The 21,326-nt window shown below is 40.5% G+C and overlaps 1 protein-coding gene across 1 annotated transcript; it reads right to left on the reverse strand.

Annotated features, from left to right (window-relative positions):
* Positions 1-722: 722 nt before the first annotated feature.
* Positions 723-20,547, reverse strand: kif5aa (kinesin family member 5A, a). The gene is made up of 29 exons (XM_005478314.4): positions 19,915-20,547; positions 17,077-17,164; positions 16,913-16,986; positions 16,598-16,702; positions 16,370-16,418; positions 16,183-16,238; positions 15,971-16,058; positions 12,463-12,587; positions 12,189-12,293; positions 11,318-11,466; positions 10,493-10,641; positions 10,161-10,339; positions 9,877-9,945; positions 9,528-9,734; positions 8,114-8,260; positions 7,823-8,011; positions 7,509-7,626; positions 7,323-7,384; positions 6,670-6,779; positions 6,337-6,438; positions 6,151-6,211; positions 5,981-6,052; positions 5,370-5,474; positions 4,879-5,095; positions 4,612-4,786; positions 4,329-4,408; positions 4,131-4,170; positions 3,769-3,854; positions 723-3,287 (listed from the first exon to the last, which is right to left on the reverse strand). The coding sequence occupies exons 1-28, from the start codon at positions 20,041-20,043 to the stop codon at positions 3,776-3,778; spliced, it is 3,129 nt and encodes a 1,042-aa protein (XP_005478371.1). The 5' UTR covers positions 20,044-20,547; the 3' UTR covers positions 723-3,287; positions 3,769-3,775.
* Between the last annotated feature and the right edge of the window lie 779 nt (positions 20,548-21,326).

A 21,326-nucleotide genomic window follows, 5' to 3' on the forward strand; every position in this document is an offset into this window, starting at 1 on the left:
CCACAAACTGAAGGAAGTAAAGAGCGCACTGAGTAATTATTTACCATTGGATTTCCCAGATTAAAGTGCACTTTATTCGGTGCACTTTAATCTTATGTTATCTGGTGCAGATAAAAGTCACTTCACAATCAACTGAAGGTGTGTTATTATAAGGACATCTCTCTCTCTCTCACGCACCCCGCAGTACAGTCTGAAGATGCTTCACATGCCTCTGCTGTTTACATCACTGCTTCCTTTCTCGTGGGAAAGATGAACAGCAGCTTATTATAGGAGTCCACAAAGGAAGTTTCTCTGCAGAGTGAGCTTCCATCACTTCAACAGAATTTGACAAATGTGTGAACCCGGGTTCATGCGGGGAATGTCATCTAAACGACAATAGCGTACTGATCTATACTGACTTTACCATGACTCCACTCAGCATGGTTTTGGTGTGAGAGGATATCAGTGCTTCTCCACTTTTTTTTTCCAACTTCCAAACGTAATTTTCATATCATTGTTTTTGGCAGAGGATCCTTCAGGGCAGAGATTGTACAAACAACTCAAAGTCACATCAACCCATCTCAGTTTTCACACAGAACAGTGAAAAAAAAAAGTTGCTTTTCATTCACTTAATCATGCATCACCTTTAAAGATACGTTTCCATCCACTAGGTGGCGCCATTTTCGTCTGTCAGTGTGGGACTGCCTCAGACGCTTTCCAGACCCAAATGACTCGCGACACACTCCTTTCTACAAGTTTATTGAACTTTTTACTACAACACATACAATACAGCATAGTGATGAGTCGATATATACAGAGATTTTTGCCCGGTGATTTTTCACATATTCATGTTGACGCTACACTATAGGCATACAGAAATAAATAAAACAAACATTTGTCTGAACAAAGAGAGCGTGCGCATTTCTTTTGCATCTTACTATGTCATCTGCACGCTATTGTACTTACAGGATTAACAATATATAGCACATGTATTTAGATATGTTCAAATCAGATAGTGTAACAGCAGGTAACAATATAGTACACACTCCCCTCTAAATTCTGATTTATTACACTTAAAACATGATGTCCAATAGAGGGTCCACAGTAGGGTCTGACCAGGAGATTATTACAGTTTGGATGTAATGTGTGAGAAAAGAGATGCTGTATGTACAATTCTGTTATGTTAGAGTAAGATTTATCTTTTAATCCCCTTCCTTTGCTTAGCTTTGATGAGGACAAACAGATCTGATTGTTTATCAGCAGTCATATAGTTTTTAGTCTAGGGTTAGGAGGAAGACAATGGGGCTGGACCATGGTAGCTATGATTGGGAATGTGAAGCCCTGAGATGTTGTTAATGCCGGTAAAAGCATCAGGCTGAGCGGTGCTGTCACGAATGATCACATACATGAGAAAGATTAGGGATCGCATAAACGAGAACACTTCTGCTTTGGATATTTTACATTGGGAACAAATCTGGTTATATTTAAAAAAAACTAAAAAAAACCCCACATAAATAAATTAAAATAAAATGTAGGATTAATTACCCTGTAAAGTGTGACACTAGATTCACTTTAATCCCTTTTATTCTGCTAAAAGCATAAAATCAAACTAACATTTAAGTTTTTACTGGTTTTATTCAGCGATTCACCTTCATGCAAAAACATCCACTTGTCCGTTACACGCCAAAGCAACGCTGCTTTCTTCCATCCTGATTGGCTGGTCAGGATTTCTCACAGAAGAATAACAGCACAACCTGTCAAAGTGCTCCAGACTGGTGGCTGCTCAGCTGGAGACTCACCTGCAAAACCTCCCCAACCGCTGGACTTTTGAAACAAAAATGAACCACTAAATAGAATCCATGGATTTGCCAAATGTTGATATGTTTTCACATCACGTTTAGAGATCCAAATTCCATCAAGGCCTGTACAACTTTAAATTAGCAGACAAAAATGGCATCTTAATCTTAATGATTTTTGCGAGTCCCCATTTTAGCCCAGCTCTGATCCTGTGACAAGATGGAGACGGAAAATGGGCATGAATGAATGAACTTATGGAAGAGATAACGACAGCTCTGATCAGAGCATTTCAATCTACTTACAGGTGGGGTTTTCTAAAGTTGCAACTTTCTGTAGAAACTCTAGGATCCGTCCTCATTCTGCATTTGCAAGGATGATATCTTATCATAAAGTTATAAGTTTATATAATAAGCAGCTCTAGAGGTAGTAGTTACAAATGTTTGCAGAGAATGTGTGTGAGTTTGATCATGAGAAGTCAATTCATATTAAGGCTTGGTTAGAAGACTCATAAAGTTTGACGCGGGGAAGGGGCCACATTAAATGGAACGTGGGCATCAATATCCAGAATGAAAAAGTGCATCAAAAGACTCCAACCTCATTGCATCCAAGCATTTACAAAAGGATTTCTCACTACAGACGGTTTGATTGAGCTGGGTTTCCCCTCACGTATTTTTTCTCTACTCATCTCTTACCTTAAAAGAAAGGATCCAGGTATCATTTTTGCAATATAACGTGTTTAAAACACAATGACAACATCCAAAAAAAAAGTCTTGGACTCAGATTTTGATATCAAAAGATAACCTAAAGCTCTGAAACCACAATCGGGATTAATGGAAACCAGCTCTCTCTTTCTGACATCTGTCGAAGTCGATCAGACTTGACTCGCAGCATACCAGCTCCCCGACTGGACTCATGACACAGGCAAAGATTGGAAAGCTAACCCGCAAAGCGACATGCACGAAGTGTGTGAGTCTTCTGTTACAAGCTGGTGTTGCATACTATACTCTTATTTATGACAGAGAAAAAGGTCATGTCTGCCTACAGTATGTCATCCATATGATGCCCTTAAGAAGATGTGTGCAGGGAGTGGGGAAGGCTGTGCATTCACACAAACAGTTGCTGGTCAAAAACCTCTACTGGAGTATACGGCACTATTATTTACAACATGTGTGTACTAACTGATCAGATATGGGGTCAGCCCCGTTTCAGTTCAACCACCCCGGGAGGTGATCGGCATCAGTGGCATGTGGTGAAAAATTGATTGGCCGGGGGCGTTCCTTGATTAAAAATATCGAATTTAATCCTGATTGAACTGAAAAGGACCGGACCCCAAACCTGAGGGCAAGTGTTCACCATTGGAGCAGGAAAGGGCTTCAACTAATTAGAAGACTACAGGGCTACAGATCTTGGTTGTCATCATTATCGGTGATGCAGTGCAGGGTTGAGGGGGCCAGGCTGCATGCAAATGGGAGGGGAGGGTCCGGTGGACGGGTACAGTGTTTGGTCATCTTCTGCAAAGAGACAGTAACAGGAAGTTAGAGTTCAGAGAAACAGAAGTCAATTCAAAGCTCTACTGATGATTAGGAATTAACTTTTAGGAATTTTTGCCATTAAAGCACATTTGTTGTGTTTGTTTGAACACATTAGATCAATATGATTAGCATCTATTGTGCATCTGCAACCTGTTATACAAACAGTAACATAAACTTGTAGACTGATTTTCTCAGCTACGACACTCATGTTTTACACTGTCTACAGTGGTGGACTAGTTAGGAAGCAGGTGCAGTTGTAGCAAGGAGGCCATATGCTGACATTTCCTCCTCTTTCTGGGATTATTTTATGATAATCCCTCAAAAATACAGTATACTGATGAGGATTAGGCTTTGAGTTATGACTGTTAAGGTTGGGGGTTTGAGAATAAAGTGTCAGCGAGTGTCTGCAGAGATATAAGGCTAAAAGTGTGTTTATGATCCAGTGGATTTTCTTAGTTACCAAGGTATTAACTTGCAGCAGTCTCCTGCTGAATCATGTAGTGCCTGTTTGAATCATCCACCTCGCTGCCACAGTGAACGTCACTCCTGTTAACGCAGATACACAAAAACAACACTGCATAACCAAATGTATATCACCCTTATGTACCATTTATCACTCCAACTGGTTCCTCCAACAATCCACAAAAATCCACATTAAGTGAATTTGTGATTCTGGCCCTGTGTAAAGCCGGGATGCACACTAGCCATCCTGTACTCGATAAGTGGTTAAGAAAATGGATCGCACTCAAACTGCACACTTCATTTAATAAAATTAAGTAAAGCATCCAAACTGACAAGAGAAACTGCAACTGATGTCCTCACCTGTTATCATTAATGTCTCTGGCTTCACTGATGCTGTTACCTGTTGGAAACAAGACATAGTTTTATCAGTTTGTTTGCAGTAGCATTAAAAATAAGAAAAACTGAGCTACTGACAATATTTGTATCTTGTTAAAGCACAACTACCAGAAGTGCCATAGTAGGTGCATGCAAACACACACACATTTAGATTGTACTTACCGTTGTCAATGTTGAGTGGGTAGGATTCCAGTATGTCCCCATTATATCTTCCTGCTCTGTAGCCCAGTGCTGTGGAAACTCTGTGGAAAACCCCACGGAAGAAACCATAGACATGCACAGTTATACATTTGGCCTCACATTCAGCAGCAAACCTGAACACAACAGGATGCTTCATTTTTAGGATCAATGCAGAAGCTCAGCGACCTTAAAAATCAATCATAATAACTTGTGTTTACTATCTACCATCTGCCTGGAAAAGATGAAGAAAAGGATTTAAACTCACGTGTTGCTCTGGACAGAGTTGGGATTGCAGCTGACACTGGTGGACTGCTGTGGTGTCACGTTACTCTGGAAGAGGGCATTGCTGTAGGTGTTGGCGTGTTCAGTAGCACGGATGTAGGCGTAGAACGGGTTGGTGGGAGAGCAAACGGTCAGCTGTTTTGGTCTCACCGGCTTAGCTGTCAGGATGAAAAAGCGATGTAAGACAGGGTACAGCCGCAAGGAAACTGGGTCACTGGGCTGCAGAATTAAGCATCAGGTGGTGCAGTACCGATCTGTGCTGCATGAGGGCGCCTCAAGGCATTCTTTGCCCTCATCGCATCTTTGATGCGGTCAACCTCCTGCTGGTAGCGACGGCGGTCCATCATGGCACCCTCTTTGGCATCCCTCAGTGCAGTCTCCAGGGCCTTAACTCTCTCAGCAGTAGACCGAAGACGTTTCTCCAGCTTTGGAAGCTCACAGCGCAGATCTGCATTGTCACGAACCAGCTGGACAGAATTTTCAGCCTGATTAATTCATTCACAAACTGTGCCTTTTGGACATAATACAGTTCTGTGTATTCAAAATCGCATTCTATGCTATATGCATTAAGTCTGTGTACAAGAATGTGCAGCTTGTGCAGCATTTTAATTATCCTCCAAAACTGCTTTGTGGCTAAGAAACAAACCACCACAACCGCAACTGAGATCTAATCCAAGCCCGTCTGCAGCACATGTTTGAATCAGTAAAACTTATAACTGCTCTCATTTCTGAGTCACTCACCTGTTTGTGAACCTTTGTAAGCTGGTCCAAGTTATTCTCAAGAAAGGAAATCTTCTGCTTCTGGGTGCAAGACCCCCCGCTATCATCAGGTTCCATTTCGGAACTCTGCAGAGGAAAACACAAAAAGGAGACAAAGATTTTATTTTGTCCCAAATGACTGTAATACCTGCAGGGCTTAAGGCAAGGCTGACAGAAGTTTTTTCATCCAAATTTTAGTTACTCTACTACTAAAAGAAGAGCTTAAAATTGGGTTTGAAGCTCTCTGATCTCAGCTCTCTGCAGGCCTTTTGTCCCAGCTGTTCTGCTTTTTTAAAAGCTTAAGAAATTTTTTTTAATCAGTACAAACTTTAGACCAAAAACATGAACAGTTATTCATTCCGTATGGCGACACCCATGATGGACTGTTTGACTAAATGACTGTGTCTAGTTTTACCCAGAAAGGACATTTCTTCATACAACATATCAAATATTGAAGAGGATTAGAGGGATTAAGGATGCTATTGTTTTTCCTACTCAGGTTTAGCAGGCAATATTAAGGTCACAGACCCCTTAAAACCCTCTTAGTGTGATTTTAAAAAAAGAATTCCTTTCATTTATGGTCGATGCCTTACTTTTTTAACTCGCGACGTGAGGTCTTGAACGAACAGCTTGCGCAGGTTGTGGAGGGTCTGGAGTTCGCGGGCCTGGATGACAGACAGATGGAGAGGAGGTTAGATAGGTAGACATCTCTGGATGATGTGAAGTATGAGGCAGAGAGGTAGTGACAGTCTGTTTTACTCACGACAGTCTCCTCCAGACCCTTCAAGTCCTGTTTGGTCTGCTCATGGCGCTCGTGCAGGAATCTGACAGAAAAACCAGAAGCTAAGATAAGAATATGTCTTATCTTTACCATCTCATATCATATTAATGTATCGTTTTGAGCGCCCTCTATTGAAATCTGAGAACAAAATGACCCCTGAACACTTACGAGAGCTCCTCCAGGCGTTCGCTCTTGGTACTATCCTGGCTCTTCAGGCGTTCGAAGTCAGCGCGGACCTGAGCCAGCTCCAGTTCCAGCTTGGAGTTACGACTGCAAGCATGAGGTGTAAAAACACAAACAAGAAAAAAAAAGACACATGTTCAAAGACAGCAAGAGAAACAGCATTAAAATACTTCATCAATACACACCAAACTGAATTGTTTTACATATAACAGCAAATTTCTGTGTATTTTTAATATACTGTCATCTTTAACAGTGTTAGCATGTAAGGAATAAGAAATGAAAAACATGTATGTAAAACAAATAAAGATGACTACAGACTCAGTGAGATCATCAATAATCCTCTGCTTCTCATTGATCTCATCCCGCAGGCGGGCCAGCTGCTTGTGGTGGAGACCACGGTGGGACTCTCCCTGATGACGAAGAGCTTTCTGGAAAAGGAAAAACAAAAAAGGAAGAGCGCCTCTTTAAAGATGCTGACCTATAAAATCTCACACTTTCATAAAGAATGTGTTAAAATCCTGCACACACTGTTTGTGTCATTCACACATGCTGTGTGAAACTGTGCCCTAAATATGGTAAAAAAAAAAAATACAGAAAGAAATGAGACCACTGACCAACAAAATATGTGTTAAATTGTCGTTATTGTGCTGCTGTCTTCAATTAGGACATCATTGCCCTTAACTAAATATGTTCATGTGTCTACTTAAGGACAAAAAGTAACAGCTCTGTTCTGAGAGTGCAATATTTACTTCAATCACCTTTGCATTAAAATCACCTTTGCATTAAAAATGGAAAATGAGCAAAAAGTCTCTGTTAAGCACAGTGCACGCGGTCACCATAATAGAGCCCGCTAAACGCCGCAAAATACCAGGTCAGACTGGAATAATACGCACTTTGAATGTGTACAGGATCCAATGGCAGAAATGTACTCAGTGGTCTACATTAAATTCTTTTCTAGGGAGGCTCCTTACCTTCACATTTCCATCCTCAGTCTCACCCTTCTCTCCATCCTTCTCCTCAAGCAGGGAGTTATCTGATAGAAGCATAGAATAACAAATTCAACCAGTATGAACAAATTCAGGGAAGGTTTTAGTCACATATTAATATTTTTACACCATGATTTTCTGTGTGTGTATGTCTGTGTGTGTTTGTGTTACCCTGGTCTTGCAGCTTGGCCAGCTCCTCGCTCAGGGAGTCGTGGCTCTCCTCCAGCTGTCTCTTCTTCTGCTCCACACTCTGCATGTACTCTGTCAGCGAGCGGATCTTTGCCTCATGCTGTGAAAAGACAAGTGTCGCCCCACCCCAGGACATCAGAGACATAATAACTCAATCTCTGCTAACAAGAAGAAATATCTTAGATATATTATTTTCTACATTCTGTCTGTTTCTTTTTATCTCGCGCCCACATATGTTCTCATAACTCATCAATTTCACTCTATTTTGTGATGCCCCATCATATCCTGTCTCCTACTTGAGAGATAAGGAGCTGGCAGGAGGAGAGCTCCCTTCCGGTCTCTTCCATCTTGCGGTGGCACTCCAGCTGCATGTTCTCCAGCTGACGGCAACGCTTCACCATGCTCTTCACCTCCGACTTGATCTTGCTGATGTAGAGGCGGGCCACAGTGAACTCCTCCTCGATTGCACCACTGATCTCCACTGGCTAAGGGTGAAAATGAAAACAATATTTTGTTTTCTTTTTGTTAACAAGAATTTCTCCATCGGTGCTTGATACTCTAAATGAAACTTCTGTGATCGTGCTCACCAGCTTTATCTCCCCATTACCCACGATGGAGCTGAACTCGCTGAGGTCCCTCATCAGCCCGTTGAGGACCTCAGCTATGCGTTTGCGCTGCTGACCGCTCACCTCCTGCATACGAGACAGCTCTGCCTCCAGCTCCATCAGACTGGCCTGTAAAATAAAAGAAGGTGAGCACCTAAGGAGAACTAAAGCCTTTGTCAGAAAACATTTTAACTGCATCTGGACCTTCATTAAAAATACACAAATGAAAAATCTGCAGACTGGCTGAAAAACTTTGGGAGAAAGTCAAGATTAAGATTAAGATTTAGTGTATGAGAGGAATACTAATGAGTCATACTCAAGACCACAGAGCTCTAAACGTATCGTATTGCTGTGGTGCTGCCTACCGTTTGTGTGAGATACATAAGGTCCATAAATACTTGGACAATGACACAATGTTATTATTATCAGGATGTGATTGAAGTGCAGGCTTTCAGCTTAAATTTACCTAGTTAAACAAAAGCATTGCATTTACTTTTTAGGAATTACATCCATTTTTATAGAGTCCCCCACTTTCAGAGGCTCAGAAGTAATTGGACAAACTAAAATCATTTTAAACCAAAGCATTGTTTTTAATAATTGGATGAAAATCATTTCCAGCCAATCACAAATGCTGTGTTTCCTCCCTTGAGATGCTCTGTCAGGTCTTTACCCATTTGTATTGTGAAAGGCTGTCCAATCTCCAGAGAGTATAGGCCTGTACACTTTTGGATTCATTCTGCTACATCTATCAGCAGTCACATGATCAATAAACACTAGTGACCCGGTTCCACTGGCAGTCATAGCATTGGCCTCAGAGAGAATGTGATGTGGCCTGAATCACAAGCTTGTTTCTCTCCTTCATACTTTAACTGATGGTTAATTTATGGGTTTTTAGCCTAATTATGGCCTTCTTTACTTGCACTGAAAGCTCTGGGACCTCGTATTGACAGTTCCAGTGAAAAGCTATAAAATGTATTTCAACACTTGGAATCAGCGCCATATATTTCATCAAAAAAATTGAATAGGCTTTGAAAAGGGGGTACTGTTAGATTTTTTAAACCCTTGGCACTGAAGTTGAAAGTCTGCACTTTAATGCCAACTAGGTTATTTGATTTTACATCTACTATGGTGATGTACAGAGAAAAATTACAAAAATTATTTCACTGTTCAAAATCTTATAGACCTAACAATACTCGTAACTCAGGCATAAAATCAAACAATTTTTCGACTCCTATAAAACTCCTGCAGTGTTTTCCACTCACGGTGCTGCTACAACAGGTGCTTGTCTCTGCAGTGCAACGAGGAAGCAAGCGGATCCTTCTGGTCCACCTCCTGTCTCTGAATTCAGATTCTGTTCTGTTTGTCTCAGTAAATCTGTCACACCCCAAAAATTTACCATTTTCTGGGACAGTTGCTCAGCCAGCAGCTGGTTTTGCAGGCCTTTCTCCTCCACTTCCTGGCTCTTCTGGTCATAGTTGATGGCCAGTTCCTCCAGAGCTTGCAGCACCTCCTTCACCTCAGCCTTGGCGCAGTCGCTCTCCACCTGCAGCCTGCCGAGTTCAGCCTGGACTTTGTCCCCGTCACCCCTGGATGAGGCCAGAAGCTGAAGAATGGGAGGTAATAAAAAGAATGGGAAACAACTGCTTAAAGCTTAAATTTTAGAATTAACAAGTATCCTCACACTCACAGCATGCGCGCTCATACAGTGTGGATATGTTTGTGTGACTGAGTTTGTGTGATCTCACCTCATCCTGGTCCAGCATCTGCTGCTTCAGTTTCTCCACCAGCTGGCACTGAAGGTTGATCTCATCATCCTGCACACACATGATGGTATCATAAACACAAAAACTCCATACTCAGTCACTTGGATGTCTCCAATCTATAAATCCATAATTACACATTAAATGGAAGTGAACAGCACCCTGAAAACATTTTGTTTCAATTATAAAATGTACACCATTGTTTTTACCATGCAAAACAGCTAAGAGCAACACACTGCAGGCACTGTGTGAGGAATGTATGCAAGAACCTTATCATCCAGCTGCTTATACAGCTTGCGGATCTCCTCCTCATACTTCTGCCGCTCCTCCTCAGAAATGCGAACCACAATGGAGGAGGTGTCATTGTCCAAAATGGGACGCTCCTCCACAGACTCGATACGGGTCACTATTTCCGATGTAGTCCTCTCAGTCTCGGGCACATCTTCTCCTAAAGGGTAGGAAAAAGTGAGCAAAGAAGACACATTACAATGTTGCACTTTAGTTTGTAATGTCAGCACAGAAGAGTTGGAGGTACGCAGCCTTGAAGTCCCCTCCCCACACACAGACATCGCCACCCACCAACACCAATATTTGTTCTGACCGTTTCTCCAGCGGTTGAGCTCCGACTCCAGCTTCTGAATGGTCTCCTTCAGGGTCTTGTTCTTCTCCTTCTCCTTCTCATACTTCCTCTTCCACTGCTCTGCTGTCAGCTCCAGGTTGATTGAGGCGGTGTTCCTGATGGTCTTGGCACTGTGAGAGAGAAAGGGCTGATTATGTTATGTTCAACAGTCCTACTGAGTCCAAAAACTCAGCTTTACAGTTGTAATATGACTCCAAGGTAACATGAAATTTAACAGTCACAAAAAGCAAATAATGCTGCACATTTTTTTAAATATCAGGTAATAATTTGGTCTTCAGATCCTTCCTTGGCTTTGTGGAATAAAAACAAACGTACAAGAGCCACATCAGTAGGTATCTGAGGCTGTATTGGTTTTTTAGGTCATGCCCAAAATAGTTTGTTGCCCTGATTTTAAAGGATAATCTTCCCTGCTGAAAAATGTGACAACACATAAACACAGTATAAACACATTTCCTAGTTTACCTGCTATTTTAGGAGCTAAATTATCATATTTACCTGTTATTTTATCTGTCCCTCTACTACTGGCTGAACCTGAGATTGGACTATTTAACTGTCATCTGTAAATTTACATTTAAAGTCAAGCATGAATATCATATCAAGTAGGTTAAGGTGGCAACATGTTGCTGACATCATGTTTTCCATGCTGCTTTTAAAGGGTTAACACTGTATAACTACACTACTTCATGCTAAAAAATATGTCTGCATGTGAAGAAGCAAAACATATTTTACTGGTTTAGAAATAAATATCTAACATGACGTGTGATTTAAATCCACACATGCATCTACCGTTGTCCAAACATCAGAGTTGACTTGGTCTCAGCATCGTTGTAGCTGGAGGGAGAGCAGCAGATGAACATGGTGGTGCGACAGTTACCGCCGAGGGAGTCCTGCAGGATGCGGGTCATTTTGCTGTCACGGTACGGCACGTGAGTTTTCTACAGGACAGAGTAGGGATGATGAGAGAGGGTGATTAGAAGAAAAGAGAAAAACATCAAGAGAAAACCGAGCAACATAAAGCAAAAGAACTGCCAGAACAATCCTTCATTGCTTCTTGATTTAATTTTAATCGTGCAAAAATTCATCAGCATAAATTCAGCAAACATTGCCTCTCAGCCTTTGCAGCTTGGATTCTTAACCAGGACCGGAACCGCTTTTTAAAGTGGCAGATTGGTTGTGCCATATCCAACTACTCTGAAAATTAGCAGGCATAGTTTTGGCATTTCATGGCCAAATCTGTTGAGCTGGCAGGAATGAAAGAGAAAAATCATGAGTGTGGGCACTGAGCAGGTCAACAGGCAGACAGTTGGTGTCCATGTGTGTTAGAAATGAGGTAAACCAAACACTTTATAATGTAGAGAGTGAATTAAACATGTTTCAGTTTATTTAAAGTCACTAAATTCTAGAATAAAAATAAGGTTCACTGGTGGAAAACCTAATTATTCTTCTCTGTATTTAAATTCCAGTTTAATTGACTCCTTAAATATAAATCGAAGCCGGAAGTATAAACCGTTTCTCTATGTTCCTAAAAATGTTTAACATCAAAGTCAAAGGAGGAGGAGACCATCTTAAAAATACAAATCCTTTACAGTAAATCACAAACTGTTATTTTTGAGGCACACCGTCCATGGAGATACTGAAAAGAGTGAAAATAGCTCACCGTGCCCTCAGCCAAGGCAGAGATGACATTTCCGAGAGCCGAGAGAGACTTGTTGATGTTTTTAGCCTCATCCAGGACGGCACCTGCAGCTCCGGTCTTACTGACCTGGATTAAAGAAAAACGGAGCGAATGAAATCAAAGAACAGCAGCTGGAGAATGTGATGGAAAAACAGCCTTACTCATTAACTAAAACTGCGATGTAAACAAAGAATAATGTAAAATAATTACACATTATTCATTACAAGCAGCTGCATTTACACTGAGTCTTTCATACCTTCTCACTGCCAGCCAGATCCACCAGGTACAGTTTTCCACACAGCTTCTGCTCCGTCTCCACGTGCTCCTGCTTGATGTTGATCAGGAAGATGCTGTGGCTCCGAGAGCTGTGCTCATTCATGTCTACACAAACAACAACACAACATTCAGAGAAACATCCATTTTCTTCCGCTTATCCAATTCGGAGTCACAGGAGGGTTAGAGCCTAACACAGAGAGACAGCCAACCATTCACACTCACAACTACGACCAGCTGAGAATCAACAGTTAACCAAACTAAACTAACTACAACTAACTGAGTCTATTAAGTAGAAATGCAGAAAATGGAATAAACAAATGTCCTAGAATTGATTTTCTATCTATTTAATAACTACAATACTGTGAATCATCCTTTCTACTGATGGAAGACTATTACACTTCAGTCCTAATCATGCTTTAACGACCAACAAAATGAACAGTTATTTAAAAACTACCTTGTCAAAACCGAGCATTACCCACAACCCAAGCTCATCACTGACTGCTGAGTCAAGAATTTGTTGGTGATAACTAATATGGCCCGAATTTACAAACAATGGGCTAAAAAGTTCTGGTAATTTTGTATACTGTTTACTAAACTTGTATATTGTCTTCTCAGGCTGACTTCGCTTCAGGCATTTCATTCTCTAGGGCTCTCCTTTTTTTTTATTTTTAAATAACTAATCAATAAAGAGTAATTCAGGGGTGGATCTTAAATCTTTCACATTTTGTCAACCAGACCAGCCATCACTGCAGGACAGTGGTGTCAGCATTTCACAGAGAACAGGCATCAAACAGCATTGATCTAAAAGCTTCTCTCAGACAGAGTTCAGGTTTCTCTGCAGATGATATCTGAGGGCATGAGCTCAGTGCGGTGCCGAGTGTCGGCCCATCAAACTGTTATCAGCACACCGTTCTGCAGCACAGTGAGTCAGCAGCCATCGACAGGAAGCAGACAACACCGTGCTGCTCAGCATCACAGGCTATATCACATCCTGTCCACTGCTGTCTCCATCCAAGCTGCAGGTCAGTGGGAATTGTGTGTGTCAGGTCAGACAGTGTTTTATTAGCCTGTTTGCTAAGAGACTGCTCACAGATCAGCTCAATGGATGGATGACTGAAGCCGCCGACACTATGGAAAAAACAAGAAACTAGATTTTTGACATGTACTCCCTGTTTTTATATTGGCAGCTTAAAATGGTTTAAACTGTTTGAATGGAGAGACTTTGCATTTTGAAACAAAGGATGAGAAAAGGCTTATAGAGCAGGGCAGCACAACTTTTTGTTCTGCATCAGACTATTGATTTGTTTTTTCATGGAGGTTTTTAAGTCCGTTTACTACATTATCCCCCCAACAAACAGCCTTCAGCTTTATCGACTTTCCAGAAGCTTTGGAAAGCTTTGGAGAACTTGACACACCGTATCTGAAGTCTCAGGGCTCTATAAAGTGGCCCAAGATGCTTACCTCTGTATTAACATTGAAAATGAGTGAATTAAATTTCTGGAATATTTTACCATGTTTGCAATCTGTGATAACTGCATACACAGACCTCTTATTTACTGTTTTTACAGGAATTTTGGCCCTTTGTCTTCAGTTTCAAGACTTAGATGATAGAAAGTCTGTTTTTTTTTACCCTTTTTCTCATTTGTTTTATCACATGGCATATTTAATTTATTTTATGCTGAATGGGACTTTTTACTCTGACCTATATTCGTATTCTTGCCACACTACCTACATGCTGAGATCATCAAATTACTATTTACAAGAAGGCTAACTGCAGTTAATTAAAGGCACACACTAGGAAGGAGGAATGTTAAAATGAATTACAAGCCATTAAAAAAACACAGAACAGCAGATTAAAATGTGAACGAATTTGTATTCTTCCACATCACTAGATAAAGAGTTTTTGACCAGAATACAGCTCAGTTAACTTGATAATATTGGTTACAAGTATAATGATTTAACTGATATTCTGTGTTTTAAAAAGAAGCACTAAGATTGGAAAAATGTTGGCAAATGTTCTCCTGAAAAGTTGGAAATGATCACTTCTAAACTTTAAGTATTCCATTTTAACAGGACAAGATGGCTGCTTTTTTAGTCCACGCTGTCTCCCAGATTTACATTTACAGCAAACTAATGGATCAACATACACATGTACTGCTTTGTTTCTGAACTACAGACAATCTGCAGTAGGCGGTAACTTAAAGATCCATTTCAATCACTTTGCAGAAAAGCCCATTTTCAAAAGATTTCACAGAACGACTTTGTGTGTACTAACACACACACACACACACACACACTGAGGCACAAAAGGCACTAACTCTGAATGGCGGAGGTCTGTGCAGGCTGAGATTTATAAGTGTGAAGCTGTGCTGATGTTTTTTGTTTGACACAGAATCCCAAAGCAGATCTGACCTCATTCTTTTTTTTTGTCTGCAATGGAGTTCAGGGCTGAGTCAGCACATGACCCACAGAAAAGCAGCACGCACACACACACACACACACACACACACACACACACACACACACACATGTGCGCGCGTGCACACACACACACACTGTTGTTATTTTTTGGAGGGATATTTATCAGCAGGGTTTCTTTATTATTTTTTAAATATCTCTGCTGCTATAAAATCTGTCTCACTGACCAGAATAAATTTTAAACTTGCTCAGTAAAACTGCAGAAAAGTTCAAATCTATCTGGCTAAATATTTAAGACATACTTACAATTCTGCAGAAATTTTAATGTAATAAATCCCAGGGCTTAATGGCAGTAAGCTCAGCTGTTATTTTTAGCTATTTTTATTATATACTGCAGTGAGGTTTTACACCATGAGACCAAGTAATCAGCTTGACCTGTAAACTCTGTATGTTGGACACATCAATTGCTTACATTTTTATTACCCGACAACACAGGTGTGAGTCAGCAGCACTCAGATCGATACAAAGTACTAGAATTACAGAAAAGGTCAAGTTATGCTCCCGGTGTTTTGGAGGTTTAAAAGCATTAATCAAAGCACACCTATTACATTTACTGCAGGAGCAAAGTGCAGCAGCTCCTGATGCTTGTTATGACTTTATTCAAATAAAATTTTGCTTTCCTGCTTTGTTATTGTCATACAAACCACTTCATTTCTCACAATTGCATCACATTATGAAATGCATATAACAGAACCTCATTTCTGCGAAAATGAGTGAGGCTTTTTGTGATAATGCACAATAACATGCTGATTACATAACACATTAACAGGCCACATGAACTCAGCTGCCATCTCATGCATCACTAACAAGTCCTGAGCGCTAATATTAGCAACAGTGAGAAACTAGAACTGGTATTCTGGTACGGAGCAGTAAGAAATCAGAAATGTTACAGAGTAAACATTTAGATTTGTCTTTTTGTTACAGTATTATATATAAAAATTATGGGAGGAAAACATCAGACAGGACTGTACTACTCATATGCATCTTGTAACGCAAAGATAAAGACTCACTAGTCACAGCAACGTGGCGGTTATTTTTGCCCTCATCGATCACATCCATAACTTCATCAGGGCTTGAAACGAAGCGCTCAGTGCATCCCTGAGGAGAGGAGAGGAGAGGAGAGGAGAGGAGAGGAGAGGAGAGGAGAGGAGAGGAGAGGAGACAAGCATATTATCATTTACCTGATGCAGCCCATAAACAGATATTCAGGTAGGACACCTACCTTCACATATGGCACCCTGTTCTTATCCTCATGAACAGACAGGTTGGTTTTTGTCACTAAAAAGTAAATAAAGGAAAATCAATGACTTTTTTGGAGGATATTTTAGAGCAAACGAAAAATGCTGCACTGGTTAATCCCAGTGGTAAATCAAAATAAACTGATGTGAGTTATTTATTCAAATACTAACCGTCCAGGAGATCACGGATTTTATCCATATAGATCTCAAAGTAGGAAACCTGTTGGAGAAGAAAAAAAAGTTTCCTCATATGGAAAAAAAAACCTTTAAGCGAATTACTGTCTGAAGCAGAAAATTACTTTTTAAAAGAAGGTATGTCCAAACAAAGCTCAACACAATGAAACAAAAACATAAACATAATACAAGATAAGACATCAACGCATGTAACAAATGTGACACCTTGATGTGGAATTCGAGGTTTTCATCCATGGCAAAGATGTGATTGAAAATGTCCTCGGCGATGCGAGGAATGATACCCATCTGGTGAGGGTCGTGCAGCTTGCCCTGCAACAGGAAATTGTGCATGTAATTACATGTGAGACACAGCCAAACAGTAAAATCTAGTTTGATATATTTTCTTCATTATAATAATGCCTTTAAATTTCCATAAATTCTCTGGTAAATCACCATCCATAAGAGGAAAAATGGGTATACCACAAAGAATCAGCATAATAGCCCAACACTCCAAAAAATGAACGTTAAAAGAAAATTTACCTCCATAGTGTGAGTCTTCCCGGAGGAGGTTTGCCCATATGCAAAGATAGTGCCATTGTATCCATACAGCACATCTATAAGGAAGAAAAAACAAGAAAATGAAGTTACGCAACATGCATTCATTAATTTGAAGAATTCTAATCTATTTAGCAGCTCATCCATACCTTTCACAATCTGCTTGGCACAGGTGTTGTAGACTTGCTCCTGGGTGGTGTTGGTTGGAAACACCCGATCAAACACATAGGACTTTCCCTGCGTAGACAAGGAACAAGAACAAACAGGTCATAAAATCCTAAGTACAACTAATGGTTCAAATGAACGTATCCTTTGTTCCCGACCAAGCATTAAGGAAGAATGATGGTGCATTAAAACATAAAAAGTTTAATAAGAGTTGCTTTTTCCATGACATTATCCATACTCTTACTGGGCCACGTCTGTGAAGGAATGTTCTAAATCATTCACATACAAATTAGAGAACAGAGTCACCGAGTGCTGAGGTGCATAGTGCTTAAAAGTCTCCAACACTCTGCTGACTCAGTAACTACAGTCACCAAACTTCCTCTGACATTAACATCAGCACAAAAACTGTGTGCCAGGAGCTTCACGGCCCGGGTTTCCATTGGCCGATCAGGTCCTGTAGGTGCATGTGTGTAAATCAAAGATGAAACAGAGTCTGAAATGCAGTTGTGTAAAAATGCCTCTTGGTGGATGTTTTATACCACAGAGTAAAATAGTCAGAGACATATTTCATCCTTGATGTAGCATCTTCATATTACTGGCTGGGTGTACTGAAATGCTTCATTTCCAGCATCATGCTGTATATTGTACTAAATATGAAAACTAAAATGTAAATATGAAAACTTCTAAGTGGGTTAAGTACTAAATTAATTCTTGGTTGGGCACAGCAAATTTCTTAACAGCTGACGATTACAGTTGACAGTTTAATGTTTGAACAGACCAAGGCTAGCTGTTTCGCCTCCAGCCTCAAAACTCTAGCTTAATAATTCCAGTTAAATTGCTGAAAGTGATAAATGCTCAGAATTTGCTGCCCAGTAACAGAGATTCATCACACTCTGAAACAGAAAACAGGAGCATATCTAATGCCTATTATAAAGGTATTAAATAAATGCAAGCATAAAATCTAATGATGAACAGGTAGCTAGTGGGCACTAAAGCGTGCACACAATACAAAAAAACAAGGGAATAAAATCATCCAAATGAAGCTCATATCCTGCTTATATAAGTCTAAAATTGTGTCTGTATTTTGTATTTTTCAAACGGTGTCCTCATGATAGATCGGTTCCTCCTAAAATCCAGAGTCACTGTGTGAGACACTGACGAGTGACTCAGCCCAGACAGGCACGGCTGCAGAAACCAGGCTAATAAAACCCTGAATGTCACCATCCCATCTGAGGCAGAGTCCACAAAGCAACGCAGAATGATGCTGCCAGAACATGAGCCGTAGAAAATGTCATTAACAAATTGACTCATCTGCAGACCACCCCCACGCCAGCATGATTTAACAGAGAGACAATTCAGTCCAAGGAAGAGGGAGGCTGGGAGGGATGAAGGAGGCACACAAAGAGGCATAAAAATGGATGGGAGGACAGATGGAGATGAGCAGTGAGACAGTAACGACAAAAGACTGAGAGAAAAACACCAAAGCGGGATGAGATAGTTGATAAAGCCAGAATGGGAGGCACAAAAAAGGTGGAGCCAGAAAGGAGATAAAGCAGGTCAGTCAGAGATGCCTGAGCTCACTGAATGATTATTGATCATCTCTATGGGCAATTAGAGGTATCAGTTTCTGGCTCTACTGTACAGCATCATGCTGAGGGGAGAGAGGAAGGTCAGGATGAGATATTTCCATTACTGGTAGACAAGATTTCAACATGATTCCTCCGTCTGCATATTAGATACGTTATTTCTACTTTAATTAAAACACTAAAACTACATAAATACATTGAAAAAGCACAAATATTTCTTTGAAGTCAGCGTCTCGTATACTGAATATAGCAGACAGTTAATGGTGCATTAACCTTCTAGTTTCCAGAGGTTTCTTTAAACTATGTGATTTTCATTAGACATTCAAGCAGTGTTATTGCAGGCACTGTAATAAGATGACATTGTTGGCTATAAAAAATAATTTTAGGACATAATTTTTGTTTGTTTAACCTCAATAAAAAATCTAAAAGCAGTAAATGAGACACATGCGGCTTGTTTAGGTTTGGTTCCACCCAACAACCCTTCATCTGTCTTCAAAGCTGAAACATCTACTGCTTCGAGCATCTGCTGAGTAATAAACACAACAGAAATGAATTCAGTCTTGTGTTTTGCATATAAACAGGCCACGTTTTCTACTTCGGCACAGCAAAAAAAAATTATAAAAATAAGAATAGAAACATTTTAAATCAATAAATAAAATGAAAAGCAAAGATGATCCTGGGCAATACTTTACATTTATTTACCTTCATTTATATACAGGTAACAGTTTATAAATTAAAGGTTCTTATATCTCTCATAAGATAAGATAAGATAAGATAACCTTTATTAGTCCCACGCGTGGGAAATTTGTTATGCAGGCCTATATAAGAAAATAACTTAAATGTGTATGTCATATACAGTTTGGAACATGTTATGTAACCATATATGTCTCTTTATAAATGTGCCATAAAATGTTTAATGATGGTAAACTAAAGAAAGCATGATGATGGGCCTGATGTGTGTCATTCATAAGCTGCACGGTGCAGTCCTCAGTCAGCTGATGTAGAAGGCCAGAGTGCGCATTTTATCAATATTAACAACATAAAAGCCATGTGTGCTTGTTATGCTAGGTGAAAGGATAATTTAAGGGTAAAAAAAAGGGGGGGAGGGGGAGTGCCCCCGTTTCTCCCCTGAATATTGTGTTTTCCTGCTGGTCTACAACCCAAACAGATGGGCCGGGCTGATGATTTATTGATGGAGGGCCTTCCTGCACAACAAAGCGGCTCCTTTTTACTCACCCCGACGACGACGGTGTCATCTCCTTGGAATTTGGGTAGGAACTGGTCCCCACGTAAAATCTCCGACTGATTTAGAGGACGAAAGCGACACAGCACTTTTATGTTGCATTCCGCTGGGGCATCGGCCATTGCGCAGATTCAAGGTGGAGGATGCTGCTTTCTGCTGAGAGGAAAGATGCTGCTGACGCTGGAGGCGATTAGATCTTGGGCCTGATCTGTGCGTCTGAGTAAGCGGGAGTGATGCGCGCAGGATCCGGTCCTTTTATATCGAGGCGGCTCTGAGGATGGCGGATAGGTCGGCCTGTTTCTTACCCTTACCGGCTCAGAGAGACGATAATATATTTATGCGCAGCTGGACGGTGTTTTCGTGTCGCAGTGAGGCGGCCAAGCTAAATTGGATGTCAAGGCGCAAAACAACCCCCTACATCATTAAAACAATGAGCTCTGAAGCGAATCGATTGCCCCTGCTGGTTTGTTTCTCGCTTGTCGGTTCTTTTTGTGTTGTTTCGTCTTTTCCTGTGCAGGGGCGGCGGTGGGTGTGCGTCTGGCCGGTTGAAGGTGAGATGCTGCTGGAAGGGCAGTGAGGTAAAGCTGCTGCTTGATCGCCCTCCTTTGGTCGCCACAGCGCCTCCTATCTGTAATCCGAGGAAGGGCGTGGTCTGCATCCGCCTCTTTAAAGTGGTACCCACAGCCTCAGCATCACTAAGGCCCAAGGTGTGGCGTCACATCTGAACAGAGGATCGAGGAATAACTTTGTTATCGTATGCATCACAAATAGTCGTTGGCTCTCATCCGAGGAATGACTGTACTGCTTGGAAAGCCATATGAAACCATTTGGGGAAGAGAGATTATTGATTAAGGGATGAGTAAGCTTCAGCTTAAAGTGGCATTACAGGCCAGGGTGATGCAGCAATATGTCGAGACAGCACACTGAATGTCAGAAACCTGTAATTAACACTGAAAATACAACTACTATGGACTTGGCTGTTTTAGCATCATAAGATATGGCCTGTCTGCAGAAACACAGGAACCATCTATATGAGCTATTTGCAGGGTTCTGGTATTGTGCAAACTCACTGAAATTGAACTGTTTTTTCTTTTAGAGAAGTCACGTATGTTACTTATATATATATTTTTTTTCTATGTTTATGTTACATCTATCTATCTATAATTTTTTAAAGGATATTAAGAAAGTGTTGCCAACAAATATTCAGCAAAAGATTCTATGTGTGTGACCTGAAGGAATATTTTAACACATATCATATCATATTTAAATATTCAGAACACAAATCAGCACAAGATACATGTATTTTTTGTAAATAGTTTAATATTAAATAAAAAACGACTCCCATATAAAAAAAGAAAGCTACAGTCCACAATTTAATCGTCTTTTTTTTAACATAAGTATTGAA

The sequence above is a fragment of the Oreochromis niloticus genome, linkage group LG20, assembly GCF_001858045.2.
Source record: "Oreochromis niloticus isolate F11D_XX linkage group LG20, O_niloticus_UMD_NMBU, whole genome shotgun sequence".
In the NCBI taxonomy this organism is placed as follows: Eukaryota; Metazoa; Chordata; class Actinopteri; order Cichliformes; family Cichlidae; genus Oreochromis; species Oreochromis niloticus.

What these genes read in the sequence shown, in the direction of transcription:
- kif5aa (XM_005478314.4), bottom strand. Translation starts at nt 20,043, where the DNA reads ATGGCCGATGCCCCAGCGGAATGCAACATAAAAGTGCTGTGTCGCTTT. An exon ending in CTGCCTTGGCTGAGGGCACG is followed by an intron (nt 11,467 to 12,188) that starts GTGAGCTATTTT and finishes TCTGTCCTGTAG; the next exon opens with AAAACTCACGTGCCGTACCG. An exon ending in AGATGCTGGACCAGGATGAG is followed by an intron (nt 9,735 to 9,876) that starts GTGAGATCACAC and finishes CCCATTCTTCAG; the next exon opens with CTTCTGGCCTCATCCAGGGG.